The 25,495-nt window shown below is 41.0% G+C and overlaps 1 protein-coding gene across 1 annotated transcript in view; it reads right to left on the bottom strand.

Annotated features, from left to right (window-relative positions):
• The window catches only part of LOC118788494 (anoctamin-1-like), a 50,806-nt gene extending 26,866 nt beyond the window's left edge, over nucleotides 1-23,940 (bottom strand). Inside the window, exons 1-10 of the mRNA XM_036544512.1 lie at nucleotides 23,824-23,940; nucleotides 21,939-22,179; nucleotides 19,845-20,017; nucleotides 15,303-15,656; nucleotides 4,444-4,542; nucleotides 4,183-4,334; nucleotides 3,097-3,151; nucleotides 2,531-2,582; nucleotides 1,511-1,566; nucleotides 1,173-1,214 (exon numbers count right to left, since the gene is read on the bottom strand). Of these exons, the coding sequence (XP_036400405.1) occupies nucleotides 1,173-1,214; nucleotides 1,511-1,566; nucleotides 2,531-2,582; nucleotides 3,097-3,151; nucleotides 4,183-4,334; nucleotides 4,444-4,542; nucleotides 15,303-15,656; nucleotides 19,845-20,017; nucleotides 21,939-21,999 (1,044 nt within the window). The 5' untranslated portion in view covers nucleotides 22,000-22,179; nucleotides 23,824-23,940. The remainder of the gene's footprint in view (nucleotides 1-1,172; nucleotides 1,215-1,510; nucleotides 1,567-2,530; nucleotides 2,583-3,096; nucleotides 3,152-4,182; nucleotides 4,335-4,443; nucleotides 4,543-15,302; nucleotides 15,657-19,844; nucleotides 20,018-21,938; nucleotides 22,180-23,823) is intronic.
• Between the last annotated feature and the right edge of the window lie 1,555 nt (nucleotides 23,941-25,495).

Here is a 25,495-nt window from a genome sequence, read left to right as displayed (position 1 = left end):
TTGGAGTGGAGATCGGGGGGAAAGTGCGTCACTGTCGTCTTGCCAAGTTGAGCTCATTCAGTGGTAAGGCTGTACAGAAATACTGGGCCTTGCACGGCTCTGCCTTCCTCTCCCTGTTAATAACTAGGCTGCCCATGCCATTAGCCCATGTGCGGGCAGGCACGCTAAATTACACACTTCCCCGCTGTGTTTCGGGGACCATTTGTGGAACCTTCTTGCTAATTTGTCAGCCTGCTTAAGGTCGTAACCTGTAATCTGTGGATCTTATCTCAGCCGCAGCTGCGGAGCAGCACAATACTACAGTGGTGTAATTAGTCACCTGTAAATACTTGTGATCTAAACTGAATGATGAAGAAATGTGTGTGCACACACGCATGCATGCATGCACACGCACGCACGCACGCACGCACGCACTCACACACGCACACACACACACACACACACACACACACACACACACACACACACACACACATATAGCTGGGGTGAACCAGAATTTAGCAGATTACCATGACATACAGAATCTAATGAGGGCTGCACACTAAATTCTTACAGCTTGTATATCAAGTTCTGCATCAAATAGAAGCATTAGCCCATGAACATGAGCTAGGATTGCTATCAGCCCTGAAACCTTTTTCCCATCTGTCTAAACAGGATTCTAAATTCTATTAATATCTTCTCTAACATTACATGGAAGCAAAGCGTTTCCACAATGTCTGCCATGTCTCTGACTTTGGGATACGGGGGTCATCCAGGCCTCTCCGTTACTGCGGCTCTATGCAGCTGTTGAAGCGCCAGCCCCCCCTCCCTCTGGACACTTGGCTTATATAAGAGCGTGCTTGGAGGCTGAGGAAATGCAGAAGGCCCTCGTTATCAGAAGGAGCCGTTACAAAGACTTCCCTCATGGCTGTAAACACCTGTCTGCACTCGCGTGCCGAGCGTCCGCCGTCAGCAAGAGGGCCACGACTCCTCCGGCTGTGTGCCTCGGCGCCGGGTCATGCTGATAAGATGGTTTAAAAGAGCTTGGATGAGCTGTCAGCGCTGTAATAACACTGTCGGCTGGTGGGCAGACACGTTTGCGCTGTTCTTCACTCACACGCCACCAGAGAAGCCATTGCAACAGCCTCCCTGGGCTACGGAGACGCATAGCGCCATCCTTTCATTTCTCTTACCTTCCTGTCGTTGGGATCTACATTTTCACCGTCTATGTCTCCCTGCAAGACAGAAACTAATGATAAGCATCAATCTTAGCCATCCTCCTCTTAATGCTTTCACATTCACTGCTTTCCATTCCTTTATTAAATCCGCCATCTTTTTACTGCTACTGAGGCCACTGGCGATGAAACATGTATGCTCTGAGTGCCACTCAATGAATCACTGTTTACTGTAGGCAGTGTTTTCATATGCATTACATTCAGAGTTGGAGGCATACATTTTAATGCATTACGGCAAAGGTGCTCCCTCAGTAGCTCATAGCCAGTGTTGAAAATACACTGTTACTAATACTCACATCATGTAAAGGATAAGCAGCCATGTAAACCCCATTAGCAAGCAGGCTGGTGATTCCTGCAAGGAAAATAACACACGTTTCTCCTTTCTAACCGCATCAAACACATGCTAATTCTTTTGATTACAGCTATTGCTGCTGGCAGATACAACCCGTAAAATATCCAATAAATGCCAAAGCATTTATTTGCTTTAATTACTTTACTTTACCGGCAATTATTGGAGACTCGGCAATAATAAAAGACCTGCGTTTATTTCACCTAAAGCCCTCAGAGGGTTCTGCAAGTTATTGGTAGCTGAACTGACCAGGAAAATGTCCCCCCCCCCCCCCCCCCCACAAGTAGCCTACTTAAACATTCTACAGTGCTCTTTAGTAGCAACTCAAACAGGAATCACTAATAAAGTAAGTTAAACATTGTCATTGCAACCTATGATGGGAGAGCACAGTCTATAGGAATAGCAGTATCACTGTTAATTTAGGCTACCATGATCCGAAAGACAGCTTTTGTTCGTTTATGTTTAACCTAATTTGTGAACAGATGAACATGCATAAGGCAAATTGAATTCACTAAAGCAACCTCATTCAGTCTAATGTAAAAAATTATTTGTTATTTAGTTTTTTATCTACAAAAAATAGGACTACTGTAAGCGTCTTAACCCACGGTTCTTTCATTTTATAGTCACAAAAAATAAATATGATTTTCCATGGTGTTTATTTGAGGCAGGCGTTTATTCCACTGAAAGGGTCGCGCATACCAGCAATTATAAGATGCCTGCGTTTATTGGCGACTTGGCTATTAATGGAAGTTTTACGGTATGTAGGTTCACACTCTCCCTTAACAAGATTTGTCACACAGCATATACTGCTAGTAAGATCAACAGGTGCTGACTATGAATTTTCACTTACTACCAGTTTTTTCCTTCACTCAACCTCTTGTGCAAACTGAAAGAATTAAGCCACAGAAAGTATAACAGTGATACGTGTAACAGCCCTTGTCTGTGAAGAGAGGAGGATATGGCTTACCCATGATGTATTTCGCTCTTGTGCATTTTGTGCGTTTCAATATTTCAAAAACCTAACATGGACAAGAAAAGACAATACATCAGACACCACAATTAAAGATAAATACGCTGTGGTTGAACCAAAGACACTAAACAGTATTCATGTCACAACATCCTATTAGGATTAGTTCAGCCTTATTTTCACATCAGACGGACTTCTGCCATTTTCTTGTAATTGCATACAAGGAATTCATACAGAATAAAACAGGGCACAGCCAAAAGGCTAACAGCTGCTGAAAGCTCAATATGAATTACTGAAGTACTGAAATTAATTAATTTCTCACCTCATTTTAGAAAAAACAATAAAACTGTACAGGCAATAATAAACCATAGCCAGGAATGGTCTATAGCATATTATCACCTACTACACCGTAATTACAAAATCAGCAGTATTTTGCTATTACAAGATGAAGTAGAATAAGATAACAGGTCAATTCTCAGCTGAATGTATATACCTGCCAGCTCTTGTATAATTTCCAATAAGCAAATGTGTCAATGCCAGCACACAGTGGCTGGCAGTGTACTTACTATTGAGCTCCTGGTTTTACTGTCAAAAAAGGAGTCTCTGTCTGACAAATCAAACCTGTTGAACGAAACACAAGTCAGTCCCTGGGGGTGACCAGGCAGTTTGCCTGGCACCAAAGACCAGTTTCACAGCTACACATTCCACAATCATTGGGTCACATTATAAAGACACGCTCTGGAAACACCATTTCAGAAGGCTTGGTACACACGACTTGGTAAAATGCACAGGGGTGACCTAAGTACACTGCAATCACGCAGAGCAGGGCTGATGTGTGAATGAATGCGATACGCCATGGAAGGATTCTTTAATATCCATAGGTTGCCGGGTGTTCCACTCCAGGGCAGAGAACTGTTCCAGGGCAGGCACTGCCTGAAATAGCCCTGTCGATGCACTCGCTTGTACAAAATAGACCTGTTTACAGTCTGGGGGTTACACAAATAAAGCTCTGTGCTGTTTGTTTAAGATAATCTGTGTTGCTTTGATATCTAAACACTGATATTTATTATATGTAATCTGGACTATTTATGAGGCTCCCTGGTGCAATTACATGAGCATAAGTGTGCTTTGGTTTGGCACTATCACAGTGTTGGGTTTGTCTTTGTGTTATTTAAAGCTCATTCTGGGCGACAGAAGGCAAAAGTCAGAATTTAAGTCCTGACATGTTTACAGGATCATTTTGTAAATGATTTCCTGTCAATAAATAAAGGTAACTAGGGTTTGCTAGGGTTTACTGACTCTCAGTGAAGTAACACTTATGGCTAGAAATGTTTTATGGACTTTCAGTCCAAGCCTCTGCCCACTTTACTAGATAACTTTGTTACACCATTCTTGCCAGTGCATACTGCTTACCAAACTTCCTTGTCCAGAGCAACTTGTTTTGCCACATACAGCATTATATACCTTGCATATTCAAACAGATGGGCTTTTTGAAAAACTGTAAATTAAAGTATCTTGCTCAAAGGGGCAACATAAGCGTCACCTTCTGGTCACAAGACATTGACCTATAACCACTGGTTCACACAAATGACCCTTACTTAGCCTTAATGAGTCCAAATGATCAAGTATACAATTTGGCAAACAGGGCTTACAGATGCTGCTTTTCTCTGGAGAAGGGGTAGGAAAGGTGCTTGACATGTTGTGTCCTGTTCTCCTCCACTTTCGGGTGCAGAGGTTCTGTCACTTTGTGGATGAACGCGTTGATCTTCTCCACCAGATTGCTTCCCTGCTTCACCTCATATACCTGAGAACAAATGAAGGAAAAATATTAACTAGGGCCAAACACAGGATAACAGCAGTCTCCACATGAAATACTGCTTCAACATCTGGAGGACCAAAGAGACATGGCCTACTTTTTTCGTGGGCATCTTCAGCTTCATGAATTCGGCCTCTCGGCAAAGAACATGCCATGGGGCATGTATCTTCACATATCCCACCCCAGGTGTTTTGGTCTGAAATGCACACACAAAAATCATGAGTGATGTCAAATATGTACTTCAGCACTCGAGCGCTTGAGCATACAGACAGAAGCATAATAAACACTGTTGGTTTATACACCTAATGATCATCACAAGAAAGCAACACTATCAGTTTTAGAGATAAAAAGAAAAAAAGATATTGTTTTCCAGTGCAAAATATTACTCTGGTTAATATGCCTTATTGCCCAATGATTCAGCAATCAACCATAAGTCAACAAACAAAAGAAAACTAAAAATAAATTTAAAAAAACAAATGGGAAACTTGTTTGTGCCACAGGTACCTCCTAAGGCCATTTGAAAGGAATATTAGCCATGACTTAATACTGTTTTAAGACAAAACTTGCTTTCATAACATATTTCATCTAAGATACTGCCCACAAGTTTTAAATCTCCACAAACCCTTTTTCAAACTGGAAAAGGTTTCAAAGACTCCACACTAAGGCTTTCATTTGTTAACATTCACAGACAATGATAAAAGTACTGTGATTTCCCCTTCAATTCACCCCACAACAAAAAGACTATACTTACTACAGACTATTTAATTGACTATATATACCTCAATAAAATACAAAATTGAAAGACACCCTTTGCCATATTATGGGCCATTTAAGACCACATTCTGAAATGTAAACTTGTATCACAACTGGTGATAAACTGTGCAAACGGTGCAAAACTGACAGTAAAACACTGAGGTTGGAAGATGTAAATGGTGGGAAAATGTATATATTATGCTACTCATTTATAACATTTAAATTTTCTTTTTAGACACAGAGACTACACAAGACCATGCCAACAAGATCCAGTCAGTGACATCACACAGTCCCAGGTCCTGTGTTAATCACCATAAAACAACATAACCAACAATGAGTACCACTTCTGTCAAATCTATTCATGTGCTCTGCTCAGTTATTCATAAGCAGGCTTCATTCATCCGACGGTGACTTGTTGATAAGAGGGTGACAGGAAGTGGAGGGGTTAAAACAAAGAATTCCCAGAATTTACAGTGTAAACAATTCTCTGAAAGTTGTATATACCCTAGACAGACAAAGCTGATTAAAGAACACTTTGGTCAAAGAGACCGACTCAATTCAAGAGCCCCTCTGATTCTGAAACATGAATGGCCGACCCTTTACTGCAAACATGTCGTGATGACATGAGGTCACTGAATGAATGTAACCTCAGCCTCTCTCTTATCTGGCTACATCTCCTCCCCCAATAAAACCCCAAAAAGTTTCAGCGGCCTTAAAAAAAAAAAAAAAAAAAAAAAAAGCAGAAGAGGAGAGCAAAAAGGAAACGTGCCACATGTCACACGCAAACAAATACCTCTGAAGACAAACCCTACTTCTTCATGGCCTTCAATTAAAGAAAGCAAAGTGGGTCACTTGTGACGGAAATCATACGGGAAATTAATTCGAGAATGTGCTAGATACTTCCTGCTAGATACTTCCTACTAGCTCTACGGCAAACAGCCTCATGACAAAACATGCTTGTGCATGAGAGCGAGTACAGTTGTCTGATAAGGCCAGCATCAAACAGGATACAAATAGCTTCTTAAAACAAATAAGCTGGAGCGATCAAAGCTAAACACATAAACTGAAGCCAGACTGTATTCTCCTGCCTGTGATGCTGCAGTGCCTATAAAGTGAATAAGGCTAAAGCTTTCGGCTCGCGAGAGCTGGCCCGTTTGATTACTCATTCATCACTTTCATGGTCAGTCGTTTACAGTTTTGAGAGTCTGTTATGTAAAACATCTGCTGGGAACAGGACATCTCTGTGGTTGGAGATAACTCTAGGATCAAAATAAGGAAACTTATTTTTGCAGTGGGAGTTCCCAGAGCAGAGCAGGCTATAAATCAGACAATGAATCAAAATGATGTGAGGCTCCTCATCAGCATTACCATAACCCTTTATCAGTCTATCCTCTTGTCAATCTCTTCATTAATGGCCTTTGCTAAACTATGTTTTCAGTCCAGAATCTCTTCTTTAGTTGTATATATGGTATTTGGAGCTGGTCCATTTGAGCTTCCCCCTGCTTTTCCAGTCTCCATCCTTCCTGTCCATAGTTCAGAGTCCTGCATGCCCCCTCGTACCTGCACTGCCTTCACCGGTTTTTCTGATTCTGATATACAATCCTTGCCTCAAGCCCACCCACCTCCCCACTTCCATTCACCGTGTGCTTTCTCATCTTTTCTTAACCATTGACCCTCATCCTGTATCCTTTGTTGTCAATACCACATTCTTGCATTTCTGGTTCTTCATATAATTTACATCTTCTCAAGTAACACAGTCTTGTTCCCCCGTTCACTTCAGTTCGTTTTCTCAAACTCTTTAATTCCTTTCTGAGAGAATTTCCTGTTTAATCTTCTCAAATATTGATTTGGTTTATCTTGTTCAATGCCATTTCTGTTCTCAGACTAATTCCTCTCACTGACAAACCCCTCCACCACTGACTGCTCACTTCTTAAGCTCCTTTTTGTATTAACTCTTTTTGATCTCAGCAGCTTTCAGTGGTGTGAATCACTAGATTCCTGCCGCTGTCGCTGATCTGCGAATGTCTTCTACTGCCCATTCTGGGTTCTCTTTACCGCTTACAGTTACCTCCTTACCATGTGAATTCATAAGTAAAAAAAATAACAGCAACAATAATAATACTTCAGCAATTTGTGTAAGTGAACTGTAAAAATCACATCTGAGAACGGCATCGTATGACCCCTGCGACGGCAGCTGGCGATGGAGACGAAACGTTTGCTCATCCTCGGGTGCCAGGGAAGTGCTGAATCAGAGGCAGCGCGACGGCGGGGGTGAGGCTGCCCCGCACTCATCCGCGCCGCGATGTCGTGCTCTCTCTGCGTTAGCACTGTCCACCAGGGCTGGGGAGATGAGCGCCCGCGGCGGACTCCTCGCAGTCGTGACTGACTGAGGAAAGGTTTGCAGTGGAGGACACTCCCCGCCCAGGGCCTCGCGCTGGTCTAGATTATGCACAGTTCTGCTTCAAAACAAATCCTGCTTCTTTCAGCTTTAAGGATGCTGAGAATCAAGAAAACAATGTGAAACTGAGCTGGCATAATTAGATTACAGAAGTCAGAATATATTTACTCTGTACTCTGTAATGTCTGAGACATTCAACATCATTTTGTTCAGACAAGCCCTTGTGTTTCTTTAGACTAATTATGAGTCTCTCACTAATTCCAATTCCAAAGTGTAAATGACTAAATCTGCCAATCAGGTTGACTGGTAGAAAACGGCACTTGCCAATTGACCCACTTAATCAGGGAAAGTTCACTAACTGCTCCAATAAGCACAATTAATCTCTTCCACTACAGATTCATAATACTTGAATGTGTGCAACCAATTTGCCTACTGCCAATCTACATGTTGGTTAAGGATGGATTTATAAATTGCAACCATTCACCATGAGAGCTAGAAAACCACTATAATAGACATAATGAAAAGAAGAGCAAGCTAATTACCTGAATTTTTCAGATAATCATACATAAATAACCAACCATGTATTAGGAATGCACAATGATATTGGCATGACATCGGTATCGGCCAATAAAAACTTAATTATCGGCATTGGCAGATATGGAAAAATTTCTGCAGATGTGCCTGGCTGATAAGGTGACGCGTTAACTATGCGCATGCGGTGACGCCAAATGTTTACTATGAGCGCCAGCAACAAGCTTCAACATGTAAGCTGTATGGAAGTATTTTGAAGTATCTGAAACAGATAATAAAATTGCTGTTTGCAATGCTTGTAAAAGCACCAGCGATGCGAAGAGGGGTAAAATATATAGCTAAGTTTCTCTCTGGGAGGATGCTAGCTTTTCTGCTAAGCTTTTCTCTGCTTCTGGAGGGGCGTGAGACCATTTTTAAATATTGCAGCTTGGTAAGTAGAGAATGCAATGGGAAATAAAACAAGACAGCCCGCAATCACCTAGCTCCTGATTTGGGACTCAAACAGAGGGCGTAATTTTTGTGTTTGTACACTTACGACACAGGACAGCAAATAACGTTTCTGTCACTTTATTGTGTCTCTGCTCATTCAAAATCAGTGCCTGACCTCATAAATGCTCTACTGAATGAATGGGCACAAATTCCCACAGAAACACTCCAAAATCTTGTGGAAAGCCTTCCAAGAAGAGTGGAAGCTGTTATAGCTGCAAAAGGGGGACCAATTCAATATTAAAGACATTGTATTCAAATACATATACATTACAGTCCCTGTTGGTGTAATGGTCAGGCTTCCGAATATTTTTGCCCATACAGTGTATATGTGTGTGTGTGTATAATGGTCTATATATATACACACCAACACACACACACACACACACTATACCGGTATCAGCATTGGCAATCAGCCAAAATGAGTTTGAAAACATCAGCATATCGAATATCAGCAAAAATCCAATATCGTGCATTCCTACTGTGTATGAAACACATATGCAAGTAGATCTTTCCTAGTAACTTTCAACAGAACAGTAACAAGACCTAACAATGTGCTGCGACATTCTACCAAATAAACCCTCTTCTATCAAAGCACACACACTCTGCGATTTTAATGAAATAAAAGTGAGAGGATGGGATTATTGCTTCAGAACAGAATTGCTTCAAAATGGGCAGTAGAAGCCAACTGAATGAAAAGAAGTCCCAAGTCTGATGAGGCTAGGCAGGTGACAGAACTATACTGACAGCTTTGACTGTGAAAAAGAAGTCACGTAGGCAGCTGGGACAGAGACAAAAATTGAAAACCAATAACTGCTTATACGATAACTGAAGGCTCGAAAAATATTTTACAGTTTCCTTTGCCTGCTTACAACTGAGTTTTCTCACAATGGAGAAGCCATTTATTAAAGCAATTTCACATTTAATCATAAAATGTTTGTGGGCAAATAGTACTAGAATGTGAGATGGCTACATGAAATATATGTCTGTATATGAAATGCATAAAAGAACAGCAAAATGATAAATTAACAAGCAATAGCTTTCTTTAAACCCCTTTTTGTATGTAGCGTTCACTACTGTGACACATGCTGTCTGTCAAGTGACAGCACTGTTTTCTGATAGAAAGACTGGCTCCACTAATGCTGTTAACACTGGTCAACTGTGATTCAACTGTAGCCGGCTGGCAGGAACTGTGAACTAAAACAGTGTGTGATTTACAATACACATTATAAAACTGCACGTATATCAGTATGTCTCACTAGCCTTAGGCCCTGTTCACACCAGGCATTAACACGCGTCTTGGGTGATCCGATCACATGTATAGGTGTGAATGCACCCAAGATGCATTGAGATCCAATCGCTTAGACCACATTCGGAAGTAGTCTGGGCTGCATATGGCCACATTCTTTTAGTGAGAATGTGTATGCGAATGTGTCCTGGGCCACGTTGAAGGACCGCCTACTCACAGGGATTAAAGTTCTCTGTTGCTACGATGGATTTCTGTCAATTGGATTCCGGAGAGGCCATGTAAGATCAGTGTAGATCCGAAGGCGGAAAAAAAGAAAGCGAAGGGAGGGGGGTGTTACAGGACTTAGGATCGCGCTACCAGGTGATAGGTAGCCGATTTGTATAGGCATACAATCTACTTGGATGTCCATAATGATAGTATCGTGTCTTTTTTATGAAGTTATACCTTGGATTTACTGACAGATTAATCTTTTCTGAAGCAAGGTTCTATTCGTGGCACTGTCATGCAAAATAAGCTGAAAATACATTATACCAATGAAAAGTTCAAGTATCCCTATGATTCTAAAGACCTGCCTTAAATTAACCCTGTACCGATTTTCAAAATTAAATACACATACATGACTTTTTTGATTTAAAAATAAAAGCGTCTTTGACTTTGACACGCTCCCGCGGTAATCCACCGATTAACTTTGCTCGGTTCTAGTGTTAAATAGGCTATTGATGTCCAGAACATTGTGAGCCCAGCGGCTATATGAAACCGTGAGATGTAGAGTGTAGGGTATTTGAAAAGTAAACAGACAGTTAATGACCCAAACACAAATATTCATGTAAGCTAAGGGCGTACACACTGTCCGCTTTTTTTTTTTTTTAAGAAATGGTGGCTAGACCGGACAACAACAGTCAGACATTGGTTCAGTGCAGCGACTGATATTATCGTCATTGTTATTATTTTGTCAACCTTTTGTTGACAAAAAAAAAATTGCCATGGTGAAAATTAAGAAATGATTAAATCATAAATCCTCTAAAAATATGATTTCAACTTTAGAGGACAAAACCTGGAACTGGCTTCCTATCACGTAATCCATCTCTTCGTCGTGATTGGTCATTTGGTACGTGTACGTGTTTATTTGCACACAGAGCGGAGAAGTGCAATCCGATCACAAGTGGTCACTCGAGACGCATGTGGAAACGCATTCTAATGTCAGGTGTGAACTGACGTACTTAGAGCTGTCCACTTGTGATCGGATCACCCAAGACGCATGTTAATGCCAGGTGTGAACAGGGCCTTACTGCATTTCTGACAGAAACACCTATTCATCCTCCATTGCATTTAAATTCATCCAAACTGTAGTAAAAAGTTCTGATTCAAAGAGCAGTTTATCCTCAGCTCTTGCAGCACTATGAGTAAGACATCTGGTTTATGTTCAGTCAAGCAGGAAATAGAGATACAGCCATCAACCAGACTGGTTCCTAAGCCAAATCCTGGGTGAATCCCCTCCCCCTCTCCCCCCAGCCCACAGATCATGATTGTGGGTAATCCACACAAAGTCAAGGCAACTGGGGGCTATGAAAGGGCTGTAAAATACTCCCATTGATTTATAAAATATCCCCTTATCATATAGTGCTCAGAGATACTCAGAGGTGCTCAGCAATACTTCAAAATCAACAAAAAATGTCAGAATACAGTGCATTCTATGGGAGTTCCCACATACACTTTCAGATGGGCAGGTTTTACACAAACATTCCTGACCAGTTCTGCCTCAAAATACCAATTATGCAGCCATGCGAAAGCTCACAGGCTCACCTGACACTTTAAGATGATCTGTGGAGGAAAAAACATCATGCGAGTAAGGCTTAATTGCACTACTAATTCCTAATGCTGGTCTATATCTTAGAAATCATCTGGATGAGCATACATAAGGCAATATCGACCTTTGCTTTCATGACCTGTAACAGACAAGGAACCCGTTTTCATCAAATAATGCTGATGTGGACTGTCCAAGAAGAAAATCCGTAGCATCACCCACCCCCATTCCCCTTCTGATGAAGCATTATTTGTGACTTTTTTTAATATTTAAAGCACACAAAAAATTCTGTGAGATCACAAAATATGACGGGATGTGGTGGCTAACTGGAAAGCGACAACAGATAAAACTCTAATAAGAGTGATGAGGAGCTTGATACATTTTGTACTTCATGTTCTACCACAGTCAGGGCAATCTAAATAAATTGAGGACAAAAAGCTTGATCGATCACTGCACTCAATCTAAGATCAAAAACAACACCCATCCCCTCCTTTTTTGGGTTTTCCTGGGATTAGAAAAGGTGTAGGCGGCCAGGGTTCCGTGGAGAGGGCCGTCTGATTAAAGTTATATAAAATAATGTAGGTAATGAAAAGGTTTCAGAGTGCTCATTTCATGCCACCATATCAATAACACTGATCTAATGTATTCAGCTTCAACACTCTCTTTACTCTGAAGCTGTAACCTTCACTTGGGCAATATTGATACCTTAGCTGGCTACAGCCATTAACCTCGACTTATCAACCATGGTTTTAGATTTAGTGCAGAAAAAGGATGTGATTTAACTGAATATATCTAAAATCTAAAATTTAAGATTTTATACATGGTGAAACTTCCTTAGGGTGCGCTGCATTTTGATCAATGAGATTTGTGAGTAATTTAAGCACAATGCATAAAAATAATTGTAAAAAGCAGTAGTGTTGTCCTGCATATACAAAAGCATATGTCATACATCAACTTCTAAGTGCGCTGCTTTAGCATATGCTCATACATCACTGCTACTTTAATATGAAATATAACTGCATACAGACTACTCTTGATTATGGGTGCTCATGTGAATAATGATTCCAATAACAGACTCTGTCTGGCTAATCTATACCCTCACTATTTCTGTTTTAGCCATTGGCTTAATTTTGAAGCCATATCAAGTTGGCTGGGCCAATCCCTGTCCTGAGGAAAAAACAAACAAAAGATCAGCTAAGCCAGCTCCTCCTTCTAACTGCACTAATGTGACAACCAGGCGATCAAAACAAACACTGTTGTGACCCAAAGGACGATATATAGCTATCTAAGGGAATATTTAAAAGACCCAGCAGAAGGGCTATCGCTATCTCTAGGAACATTAAAAGCAAAGTGAAAATGAAAATGTACCTTAAAACACTCTGCATTCATAAATACAAATGCACATGCACAATAACTTAACAAGCCAAAGATAAACATTACAATACATTTTAGGTGTACTGCTTTCCAATGTCTTCGCCCAAATTGATTTTCACTGTCAGGCATGCATGGCCTTTGCACCATCCTTACTAGCATATCATTCAAACTGCTTTTTTCCACCCCCTTGGGGCCAGTACTGGGGTGTTGCTGACACCCTATGATGGGCCGTCAATCTTTTTTTAGGATGCCTATGGCAGGTTTGAGGATAATTCATTTTTGTTGTTTAAGGCCATTGCATATCCAAATCAAGAAACGCAGCCAATATCACACACACAGTGATGACTTTAAGAAACAATACAAATTGCTATCAAAAAAGTGGAGCGTGGGGCTTTAAGCTAGATCTAGCCCAATTATGGAACAGCAAGTTATCTCCTGTGATGCAATATTATTACATGCGAGTCTTTTAGCCATTTATTTCATGTTAAACCACATTTTCAAACTAGTCTATGTGCTATAGAGTGAGCTGTTAGGGAAAAAAGATGTTTGTGTGGATGATTTTTCTATTTCCATTACCTCACTGTGCTCTGTTGAAAATATAATTATTTTACAGTAAGATGTCAGTACACAACTATTATGCCGTCTTTGTACTTCCAATTTAGAATTTATAAGCTACATTTTGTGATAATACCAAAGATGGTAAATTTGCATTTTCATGAACATGTAATGATACAAAACAGACAATTACGACAATGACAAACATCTCTTTTTTTTTTTGCAATACTGGATTTCTTTTTCTCCTTTTTTAAATTAAGATGATAAAAATGTCTTATTCGATTCACAAGCAGTTTTAACAATTATTAAGTCTGGGGTCAATTGGCTATTTTAAATACAAAAATGCATTTATTGTTACAGTTTTTTAGTAACAGGCTGGTTAAGAGTGTTTTATTTTTGGGATTAATTCACTTCTTTTCATGTTAAAAATGTTTTACCAAACAGATATGACACAACATAATGGTTTAAAATCAATACATCTTGAACTGTCATGATTTTCATGCAGATATATGCAAAAGTTGATGATAGTTGTAATGTCTGGGCATCTCACCAGTAAAACAGAACAGTAGAACTGAAATATGTATCAGAAGGATTTAGACTATGGCTAAATTTGACCAAATGACCTAATTACATTAATTTAAAACATTTACACATGCTTTCAATTCTGCACTCAAGACATCTTTGCGGTGATAATCCTCCAAAGCTAGGGACTACGCATCCACACTAAATTAAAAGAAAGGCGTAAACCTCAAAGAGCTTCAATTTGATTACAATCTTTATGTGACCAGAATTTCAGTGATTCCTCAAAATCTTTCCATCCTATTCCCTCAGAACGTTCTGGATCCCAGATCCTGAGGTTGGGAGTACCTCGACGTACTCATTGTACCCACAGAATCGCAACATGCTCTGAATCTGCAGACTGATATGTATATATAGCATCCCTCTAGTGAACATTCACCATCCCCTACAGAGCAGTGCATGGGCCAGACCCTTCACTGCAGATGCAGTCTCCCATGATGAGTGTGCAGACCCGATCAGTGGGCTCACATATGTGAATGGCATGTGACGACGTGCTTTGCGGTTCTTAGACGCAGTGTGATGAGGAAACATTTATGCTATGGTGCTCTGTCCCCACTACAAAAACAAATAAATTCTTGTCACAGCCAGGTGTGCATGAGTTTGGACATGCAGTTATTCCACTCTTGCTTTCGTCACCCTGAGGAGGGAATGTTCCCTCTTTGGTGAGCTGTCACTAGTTACAGACAATGTCCCAAAACTAGCCAACAGCCGATATATAAAGAACAATAAGGTAAGTAAACAAGAAATGCATGCAGGGCAGCTCGTCAACCAGCCCCTCCCTCTTATTGAGATTCTACAGGAAGACTAAAGTGGCTATAAAATAGATCCAGGAAGTCACACTTTTAAAGATATGCTCTGAAACAAACAAAAACTGTCTATTACAAACCAATCACAGCAAATATGTAAAAATGTTGCCACACCTCTTGGTAGCTAACTGGTGCTGGGGGAGGTTTCAGCTGCTGCCTCAGAGCCTGTGCTATGCTGGACTACAATATACCTTTTGTGTCCTTTTTTATTGTGGTGGCTTCGAGCAAGCCAGCTGAGCTCAGCTCAAAGACAAAATGCCCTGATCCACCACCCTGCTGAAAACAAAGAAATGACGGTCGACCGGCGTTTGGGTGGAACGCACTCCCACACTCTGGGGCTGCTGCCGGGCTCTAGACCCCTGCCTGCACCCGTGGAGAGCGACAGCCGAGGACCTGGCGGGGCGGCCGTGGGGTAACTCACGTCCTCGGCCTTCTCCAGCTCCAGCCCCATCTCACGCAGGTTGCCCTCAAACTCGTCACGGCGGAAGCGCTTGTCATCCTCGTGGTAGTCGAGGCTGTGCTCCTGTGCAGCGACCTCGGGGTCGTCCCTTGGTGGTGGCGGCGCCCGGCTGCGCCGCAGGCTCCGCTCCAGGCTACGGCGCAGGCTTCGGGCGAGTGCGTTGTCGGTGAGCCGTGATGAGTGGCGACGAGAGCGCGAGCCACTCGGCTTCTTCACATGGTAGGTGAGCACGTAGTCCACCCGCCGCTGGCCGTCCTGGAAGTAGAGGCCCTGCCGGCATTGCGCGCTCTCCTCGGGCGTCAGGGAGTTGAGCAGCTGGGGAAAGAGGGGAGGAGGGCGGCGCATTAGAGAGGCTGGGGAGGTCCCGGCGATGTGTGTGCTGGTGTGTGTGTGCGCTGGTGCACGTGTCTGTGGGACGCGACTAATGCCATCACAAAAGGCACGGGTCTGCACAGCCGGACAGAGGGGCAAGGTGGAAACCTACAGCAATTCCCAGTGCTTTGGGGTCCTGTGGGCTTCTGGGAAACGTGCACACCTGGGAAGTGAACAGGCACTTTTTGACACTCAGATTTGCAAATTAAGCAGGATGGGAGATCAGCATGGGTACTACAATGCCAAGGATTTTTAAAATTTATATTCCAAGTTCAATTTCTAATTACCTGCTCTGACTGTAGGCATTTTCTGTTTTTTTGGGAATGTGTCATTAAGACAAAAAAAATACAAAACTTGATGAAAAGCATTGAAAAATAACAGCCAAATAACAGCAATGTTGACCCACTAGTGCAAAAGGTGGTGTCAGTTCTGAATAAGGCCAGCAGCAGTCTACAGATCAAAACACCACTAATGATGAAAGGGTTGTCATTTTTTTCATAGGGAATGGGTCAGACATCCAGAAGACAGAGGTGACAACTTCTAAAAGTAAACCTGTCAGACTGATGTTGATGTTTATTATATTAATAGCATACTTATTTGTTAAGTGCAACTTAACAAATGTAACATTAACCTCAGGCAAAAGTTTATTTTAACCTCCACAATGCATTATGAATTCTGTTTTGTGGGTCCTGCACTCATGTCCAAAAACTGAAGGCCAACTTAGTTATCTAATTTGACAGCAAATCTCAAATATGACATTACGATAACAAAGTTACACAGACATTTGGCATAGCTTGTGACCTTAAAAACAAGGAGGCAAGTGTTTTTATGCTTTATTGGTGACTTTCTGTGAAATAAGATATGGTTTTTAAGTAGGAGGCGTACAATGAAAACACAAGGCCACAGTGCCAATATACATCTTTATCTTTGGATACAAATGCCGTTTGTTTTGGAAAAAAGAAATTCTAAAATTACACATTTTTCAGATTGTGAAAGGAGGACTATATTTCACATTTATGTGCTCAGCAAAGGATGTAAGCAGCATATTGTCAAAGGCAGATGCCAGGCCACTCTGTCCCAAGAGCATGCTAAAATTCAAAAGCTTTGAAGTAAATACAATTGCAGTGATCTACCATAACCAGCAACTGGCATGTCTAACAAAAGAAAGACATAGTAAGAAGTGACAGGGGATTGTGACATAGAAATATTAACATTGAAGCTATGCAAATATTCAGCTGAAGCATGAGCTGTTGAAATACTTTCAAGTAGTATTAGCATTGATGTGCACAACTATTTCTTGTGAACATCAAATAAGTCTATTTTGAATCATAACATGTCGGCCTAAGCAGATTTAAACATAACCATTTGTTCTTATCCATTTTCCATTGTAACTCACTCTTCCACCTTGTGTAAGTGTCATATGTAATGCCCACCTAAGGCACAACAATGAGTGTAAACTTCAGGCTTACATTTGTTTGCATCTGGCCTGTAATGCTGAGTGCAATTTCCACCACAGTGCTTTGCAACTTGCTATCGGACTGCCAGTCTAAAGTGTACTGTATAATCCCTGTCCAGGGCTGAAGCCATGGATAGGAGTGTGATACATGATGTCTCCTAACCACTGCTGCAATTTCACAGTTCTCCTTTTTGCTCTTGCTCGGTCTTGCCCAACTAAACCATAAGTTAGTGATGCATCTCAAGCAACTCATCTTGCACATTTGGGCTTCTTTTCAATGTAACCAGAACACACTTTTGCCTTCACTCTGAATAATAAAAAGTATTACTGTATGTTTTCATTCTTATTTTATTAGAATTTTGCTATTTTGTTGAAAAAAAAGGCACTGCTTAAATACTCCCCTTTGGGATAAAAACAAATCAGTTGCAGTTAGACAAAATGATAGTCCCTGATCAGCTATTATAGATCTCTGGCTTTGCCAGATCCTTCACTTTCTCTCTCTTATGCTACATGTTCGTATGACAACTCGCTGGCATATTTTTATTTATTTAAAGACACAGTGCCTGGGGTGTTGGTTAATATAGTGTGTGGCACCTTTAAATTCTCCAGAATATTCATTGTTTTCCTACGAGCGCTGTCTGTTAGAGGACGTCTCATTCCAATATGCCGATGGAATGTCACTTCTGATGCATCAAGCAGACATGGTGTTGTCAGAAAGATTTCCTCAGAGATACTCCTTTGAGGAAATGATGCTTAAGGACACAACAGCTGTGATCCACTGAGATGGCTACTTACTATCTCCTTGCTACTTAAAGATTTACCAATACTTGCTGTGTAACATCTTACTACCTACTTATTACTTAGTGGGGCGATTAAAGTTTAGCTAATATCATCCAAAATTAAAGTAGCCATAACAATAGCTCCCTGAAACAATATCTATGTTATAATAAGTTACCATTAATTTCAAAACAGCTTTGATTACCGAACACAGAACTCTCATACTCCTAACATCAGTTAATGAGGTCATAGAACGATTCCTGTCATGAACTGAGCTATGTGCAATTACAATCTTTTCATGTTACATATGGTTGAAAACCCGCATTCTGGAACTCTACATTTAAACAAAAGCAAGTTGAAGACACAGAAATGTTAACATCAACAAAAGAGGCCTTGACCAGTCCCACTGGAAAACATGTGTCTGCCTGCTCCAAGCAGGAAGACAGAGCAAAGTTCACTTCTCACAGGACACATGAGGATGCGGTGTAATCACCCAATGGCCAACTCTCAGTTTGAGAAATATGTCCTGGTTTCTGCCTGTACATAGTCCTCTAGCACATATGCACACTAAAATCTTACTACTCTCATTTTTGTTGTAAATATTCTAATGTGGCCCCTCGCCATGGCTACCAACTGATATTGCATATGGCAACCATTTCATCTGCCATCCCAATTGACCTTCCAAGTCTACCACAAAATGGGAGGGGGTCCACAGGCAAAACCCCCAGAACTTCGAGCAATTTATGTACTTTGAAGCCTGTAAAACAGCTATATCTGACAGGTTCATCTTAAACTTTTTGTGCATTTATTCAACATAAACAGCAGTGAAATCTGTGTGAGAATCACACCTGAACCTGGTTAAGTTAGCAGAGCGAGGACTGAATGGCTTGGTCAGTTCCGTTCTTGCTGAGAATTTAAACAATTCAGAAGAGCAAACGAGTGTGTGGAGCAGTGAAACTTGACGCAGTTGCCAGAACAGCTTATTTTGAAACCAAATTGAAAACTGACAGCTCCAGTTTTCTCCGCAGCTCTTTAAGATTCATGTCAGTTCATGTTTTTGCTCAAAATATCCATATTTCAGAAGAAGTTTCAAAAGTCCCACCCCTGCAACTGACCTTCAGTTCTCCTCTTCAGGTGAAGATTTGTGCTCAGAGACACAACAAACATTCCTCATGCTTGATGCAAGCCTGCAACAATTGGTCCAAACAGCCCTGACCACTGCCCCACTGATCTGAAGTGACAACTCTGTACTTACTCAAACCTTTAGGAATGATACCAGCAACACAGATATATTGCCAGGGGCTGCCCCCCTCACAATTCCCCTATCTGATTCACATCTGTGTCATCATGTGACCCAAGATTAGGGGCAGGGCCAGGAGCCTCTGGGCAGGGTGGGACATGCCCCCTGTCCTAGCGAGATAACACCCTTCCTGCACTACCGCAGGAATGCAATGATAGCTCCCCCCATCCCTGGAGGTGTGGGGAACCCCAAAACACTACTGCCATCCTCCGCACCGCACCCCCTACTGTTAAAGGTCATATAATGAGACCAAGTGCTACTGACCCGGTCAAGATCCAGTCTCCCCAACTAGGGTGCTGGGTGTCACTCGGATTGGGTAAATCTAACTGGCAATTAAATGTCAGCATTTCTTTTCTCTGTAACTACATGCGAAAATGTAAACTATCCTGTCACCTCAACATCTCCCTGGAGATTAACAGACAGCATTAGCCTACCGTATCACAGACATGTCACCCACAATGGAGACTGCCTATGCCCTTGTGTCTAAAAACCAGAAGGCCGCATGGTATTTCTTTCCTATGACAGGTTTTACTACAAGCATTCTTGGCATGCTACTCCAGGCTGGCATCAGTTCAGTGGCACTGAAGAGGTGACTTACGATGGAATCCTGCTGGACATCTCCTATGTCCTCGATGCCCTTGATGTTAATGATGTCCACCCCTTTCTCTGAGAGGGGTACGGGGCTGTACTTTTCATCCCCCTTCATTGCAGACTGCTGCTCTTGCTCTGGAAGGTGATTTCCAGAGCGGTTGTGAACCAAAAAGGTTTTACCTGTGAGGGCGAGAGAAAGAGGATGACTGATGGCACAGAGCACAAAGCACAGGCTTTCTTTTATTGGTCTGTTCAGCAAGGGTGATGAACTGTTGGAGCTAATATGCGGTTGCCAGCACAGTCCTGTTAAATTAAACCACGGTGGCTGTCCTCCCTGATGTTTTATGAGTGTAGGCTGCAGTGGTCTGAATGAGTGTCCAAAGTCGTTTTGCCTATTATTTGCTCTCTTGATCTGAAGGGCCCATGTCTGCCAGGACACTGGATGACACATTAAATGACATCGGATGAGGTGAGGTGCAAGTTTCTGGTTTCAGGCCCCTCAGCCCAAATTAGCCAATAGGAGTAAATCACCCAGGAAGCATGGCAATAAGTGCCAGATATGCATCGCTATGATGTCGAATGCTGTGTCTGTATACACACATTTCGGGCCACCAGTGACACACACTTGCGCAAAATACTGAAATTTTCGAAAAGGGGCTTGGTTGATTGTTGCTGCTTAACAGACCTGCCGGACATTGAACATCATGTCATTGTATGTCCATGGTTATAATTACAGTAGGAAAGAGGCATAGATGAAAGTCCATTATATCCAGCATGGATTCATCTAATCCAGGGCCATGTTTCAAAATGATGGCTGCAATGTTCATATCACATCTGCTAGAACCATTAACAGCAACAGATGCAAACTATAAACATGAAGTGTCTCTCAACTGAAGTGGTCATGGCAACAAAAGGAACAAGATTAAGGGCCAGACTCAATCTAACTGCAATGATTATCATCCTTCAATATTAAACACCAAAACAGAGGAAGAGATTGCTCATGACGTAAAGACCATTTTACTTTTAAATTCAGAAACTGCTGGACTGATAAAGTTGTATAAAATTAAATAAAATTAATTTACTTTTGCAGGTTATAAGGTCACACAAAATACCAGCACCTTCACCCTTCGGGGTTATTATAAATCCATTATGTCAATAAATGCACATTTATGCAATGATCACTCTACCCTTTGAATAGGGAAAAAAAAAAAAGACCTATGCAATTGCATTCATTTCAAGAACACACCGAAATGTATATTTTGTTTAAACAAAGCGTCACGATGTAGCTATAATCAGATAGATTTGAGATGCTCAAAGATGCTGGACAATATGTCCTTCCGTTTGTTGTTGAAAAATTAGACATACATATGACATCCAGCGAATTGAATAGGTACGAAACTACGACCCGGGGTCTACGGCTGAGTGTTCCACCCTGAGCCGAGGACAGTGCGAGGATTCCCCGTTTGCCTTTACCGAACCTAGCCCAACGATGCTCTTCCATTTGAAAGTGAGCATCCTGAGTGATAAGCTTAAGTACAGCTGGGTTCTGTCAACCTCCCTGAGCGCACTTGAATTCTCCTGTAAATTTTCAACATTGGGCTTCAATCCAGTTGCATGTTTGGCGTTTAAACAAGCAAATATTAAGGATTTGAACGAGTCTCCGTGGGAATGAAGTTTAAAAAACTGCGCAAGAAAAAAAGCAACTTCCTTCGGTCTAATATTAGTATCGCTTCTCAATGGAATTCGGAAACGCGGCTTTACAAGTAGGGCTCAAGTTGGCAGTAGCATCTTATTCTAGGCTTCGAAAAAAAATATCACATCCTCATACCCTACTTTTAAAACATGTCACTTTACGATGTACCATACAAGTGCATGCGCTTTTAAAAAATGGTTGTTATGAAAACGAGGCAAGCAACATTCGAACTCCTACCATATCCGAGGTAAGATATGTATTAGTAGTTTCTAAAATTATTAAAAGCCAAATACATTAATTTCAAATATTTATTTGTTATTATGAGTTGTTGGTCTTCCAAATAAACATATCATGAAAGCGTGGAACGATTCCTATATATTACAAAACGTCATGCACATATTTGCCTACCAGATCCTTTGGCATCGTGATTCTGAGCGTTTTTTCTCGGACCCGCACCATTTCCATCCATCTTTACCGGCGCACACTACTCAGTTTTAAATTCCCAACAGACCTTTAGTATCTCTCCCCCTCTCTCTCTTTTAGCGGTGTCGCTGTACTCCTTCCGTCGACGTTTCTCCTACACCAGCGGGTCTCAATTCTCTCTCGAGATAGCGAACTTTGGCCAGTTTTTCTTCAGCATCGCCCACTCCTATAAGGGGTGATAGTGTGCACACACAGAGAAAATAATAAATGGAGAAGCTGTCTGTAATTCCCAACTTCTGCTGACACACAGAGCTAGCCTTTTTAAAAGAGAAATACAAGTCGGCTCCTGTTGCAGTACAAGCTGTTTTCCTTCCCATAAAACGTGGTGAAAATAACCTTAAGACATTGCAGTACATCACGGGTAGGTTCAGCTAAAATTTAAGGGGACAGGCGACAAACGACAGCTAGCTTATGTAGTGCGGCTTTATCACACGAATACGCACAGCACGAAACAAAGACGCCATGTGACGTGTATATAGTCATAACACGTTGCTTTTAGGTAACGTTAATCAAAATGATATTAGCGGTTTTCGAAATTCACGGCTCGTATTTACAGCTACACGCTCATCGAATATGGATTGGCGTTGTGTCTGTGTACGTGGGCATTGCCTTCTGTCATGTCTGCGTTCTGTTTATTGGGAGAATTTTAATGTTTTTACATTTCGACGCAAAATATACCATTTTGTAACAGACTGGACACGTTTCGCCGCATTTGCATGGCGTCTTATTCTAAGTGTGCTAATGTGATTGCTTCAGATCACTGATGCAGGGGGTCCAGAACATTATGATAATCGATGTCAGTACAATGAAACCAATCTCAATACGTCAAAGCCGTATTGTGCACAGTGCATTTCAGATGTGACCTTCTATTGGTTGGCTCATTTGACTCGTGAGTGACAGAGACAGGTGAAGCGTACAGTGAAAACCAACTAATGTCACATGTTCGTCGTGCTGCAGGATTAGTAGTCCTATAACAACCTTAGGTTGGAATGGGCATCCCTGAGGTTCGATCGCTAAATCATGTAGCAAGAAAGATTATGCAATGTTTTCGGAACTGATACGAGGCCGTTGTCTGTTTAAAACCATTTAGAACCCTGTCAAGCGTCCAATTTACAAAGCTCAATTATCCCTTAGGTTTCAGCAAATTAGAAAACAAAGCATACAGCTCTTAGCACCAAGAGCTCACTAGAAATAAATGCAGCTAATAGTTGTAAAATACCATGCTACTATGATACAGTCTACTTATACAAAGCAAGGAAAGCGGCAGCAGCACAATAGCGCACACCCGCCCCCCACCCCCCAAAAAAAAAAAAAAAAAAAAAAAAAAAAATCAACAGGTGTGTCCAATTTGTTCTTTGCGGTTGGGCGTGAGGGCGCTCTAAAGCGTTGGTCAATTGTGCATAAACCTAAAACTAACGCCTTTCCACATGGAAGGCAAAGAGAAATACCATCCCATGATTCATATTTCCCAATTTATTGTCTGACAGAACTGAACAGTTTTACTACTGCAACTGACTGTGACAGGTGGTTTGGTGTGATTAATTCGCAGCTCAGCAAGACAACCATTTTCCCGAATACTTTAACGAAATGAAAATATACATGCAGTGTGCAAATAATTAACTGAACATAAAAGTGGATTGTTTTCTAATCATTTTTACCCGATTAAACACAAGCTACACTTCACATAACACATAGTTTGCTAATCACTATAAATATATCGCTACTCATACGTGGAAGTACACCAAATAATTCAAAATATCTTCTTGAGTAAACAACAGAATATCAGCAGAGTACATAACCTGCGATTTACCTCGGATTTATGAAATAAGTTAAAGATGTAGTGTTCAGCCAGTCTACAGGTAGGCTAACTCAAATCCATAACGAGCACGCAGCCTCTCGCCGTCGTTTGAGAATACTAACTACACGCTTTCACTAACCGGCACGGTGTCTCTTCCCGAAGGATTGAGGACTTGATAGGGTTGCGGAAGAATGAGGAAATGAGCATTTTTGATGTTTCCTTCCCTCCCCTGACCGAGGTAACAATCAACAGGTGGCAACGATGCACGATACTTAAGAAATCGTTCGCGATTGTAAGCCTCCCAACGTCTAAAACGCAGTCTGTGGTTATCCTGCTCTCTCTTTAAACCAGAAATTACGAGTCATTCGTGTGCGAACTCGCACAGGGTAGTGGGTATTATAAGTGCGATCGCCACACCCACCCTCGTTTGAGAGGTGTGTACACGTTCATTGACGACAAGCAGCCAGTGCAGTATCAAAGGCAATTATAAATCAAACCAGCTAACAGTACAAATGCGTGTTCTGTTTGTGCGAATTGAATTATGTCATGGAACCTTTAAAACTTTCAAATCCACCTGTTCTTTTGATTACCATCTTATTAGTAGGTAAAGGACATATGATGAAAGACAGCCTATCGTTATTGCAAAGAATCTTTCTTTAATTTGCAGAAAAGACTGGTTGTAGCCTAATATAGTGACAGTTCATTAAACGGTCACGAAATTTGGTATTGTAGAGAATGTGCGTCGTATCTGATGAGCGTGTAGTGTAAATGGTACTCAAAGGTCATACAATTCCTACATAATTCAACATGGCGGCAGCATTGTGGCACATCACTGTGGCAAATTTTAATTCAGTCTATATAAAAATGTGTCTGCCACAAATACAATTTACAATTTTCATGACGTTTTGATGCTAAAACAAGACAGCTGTGCTTAATTAAAAAAAAAATTATACATACACACACACACACACACACACACACACACACATATATATATATATATATATATATATATATATATATATATATATGGCTTCAGTGAGAATCAAAGTCACTAAATTTTGTTTTACATTTTTGTTTGTGATATTTGTTTTTCTTGTAAAATGCTTATACCTCTAAAACGTGAACAAATGGGCTCATATGCACAACACATTGTAAGAATAATAAAGTATGCACTCCCATATTTTAGACTTTTTATACGTGGATTTTAAACTATGTGGTCTCCATTGGCCAATTAACTTACTGGTTTGACAAATTAACATATAATTGCAAGCAAAGGTAACATTTATCAGTTCAATGCTAAAAGAACTCTATATATGACTAGGCAGCCATGGATAATTGTGTACTTTTCCATAATCGTATTAGTAATCAGTCTGTTTGGTTGTCAGCTATAATTTGTGTGCACTGAATTCTTGGACACAAATTCCCCAGCAATGCAAAGACAGAGTTCAGTGTCGCACTGGGTAAAATTACAGATTTGAATCCCACTGAGGGACATGTTCAGTTTTAAATGTTTTCCAATGTTGCATATCAATAAAATGTGTTATATAATTACAAAAATGTGTATTTATTTTGCAAATACTTTTTTTCATGCTTATTGTGACCTTTGAGTGTGCTTGGCTGATATATATATTTTACATACTGTATACATTTATTATATTGATTTTATTTTATGTATATATGT

This window comes from Megalops cyprinoides, chromosome 13, assembly GCF_013368585.1.
Source record: "Megalops cyprinoides isolate fMegCyp1 chromosome 13, fMegCyp1.pri, whole genome shotgun sequence".
Lineage (NCBI taxonomy): Eukaryota > Metazoa > Chordata > Actinopteri > Elopiformes > Megalopidae > Megalops > Megalops cyprinoides.
This window is presented reverse-complemented; position numbering and strand designations above follow the sequence as displayed.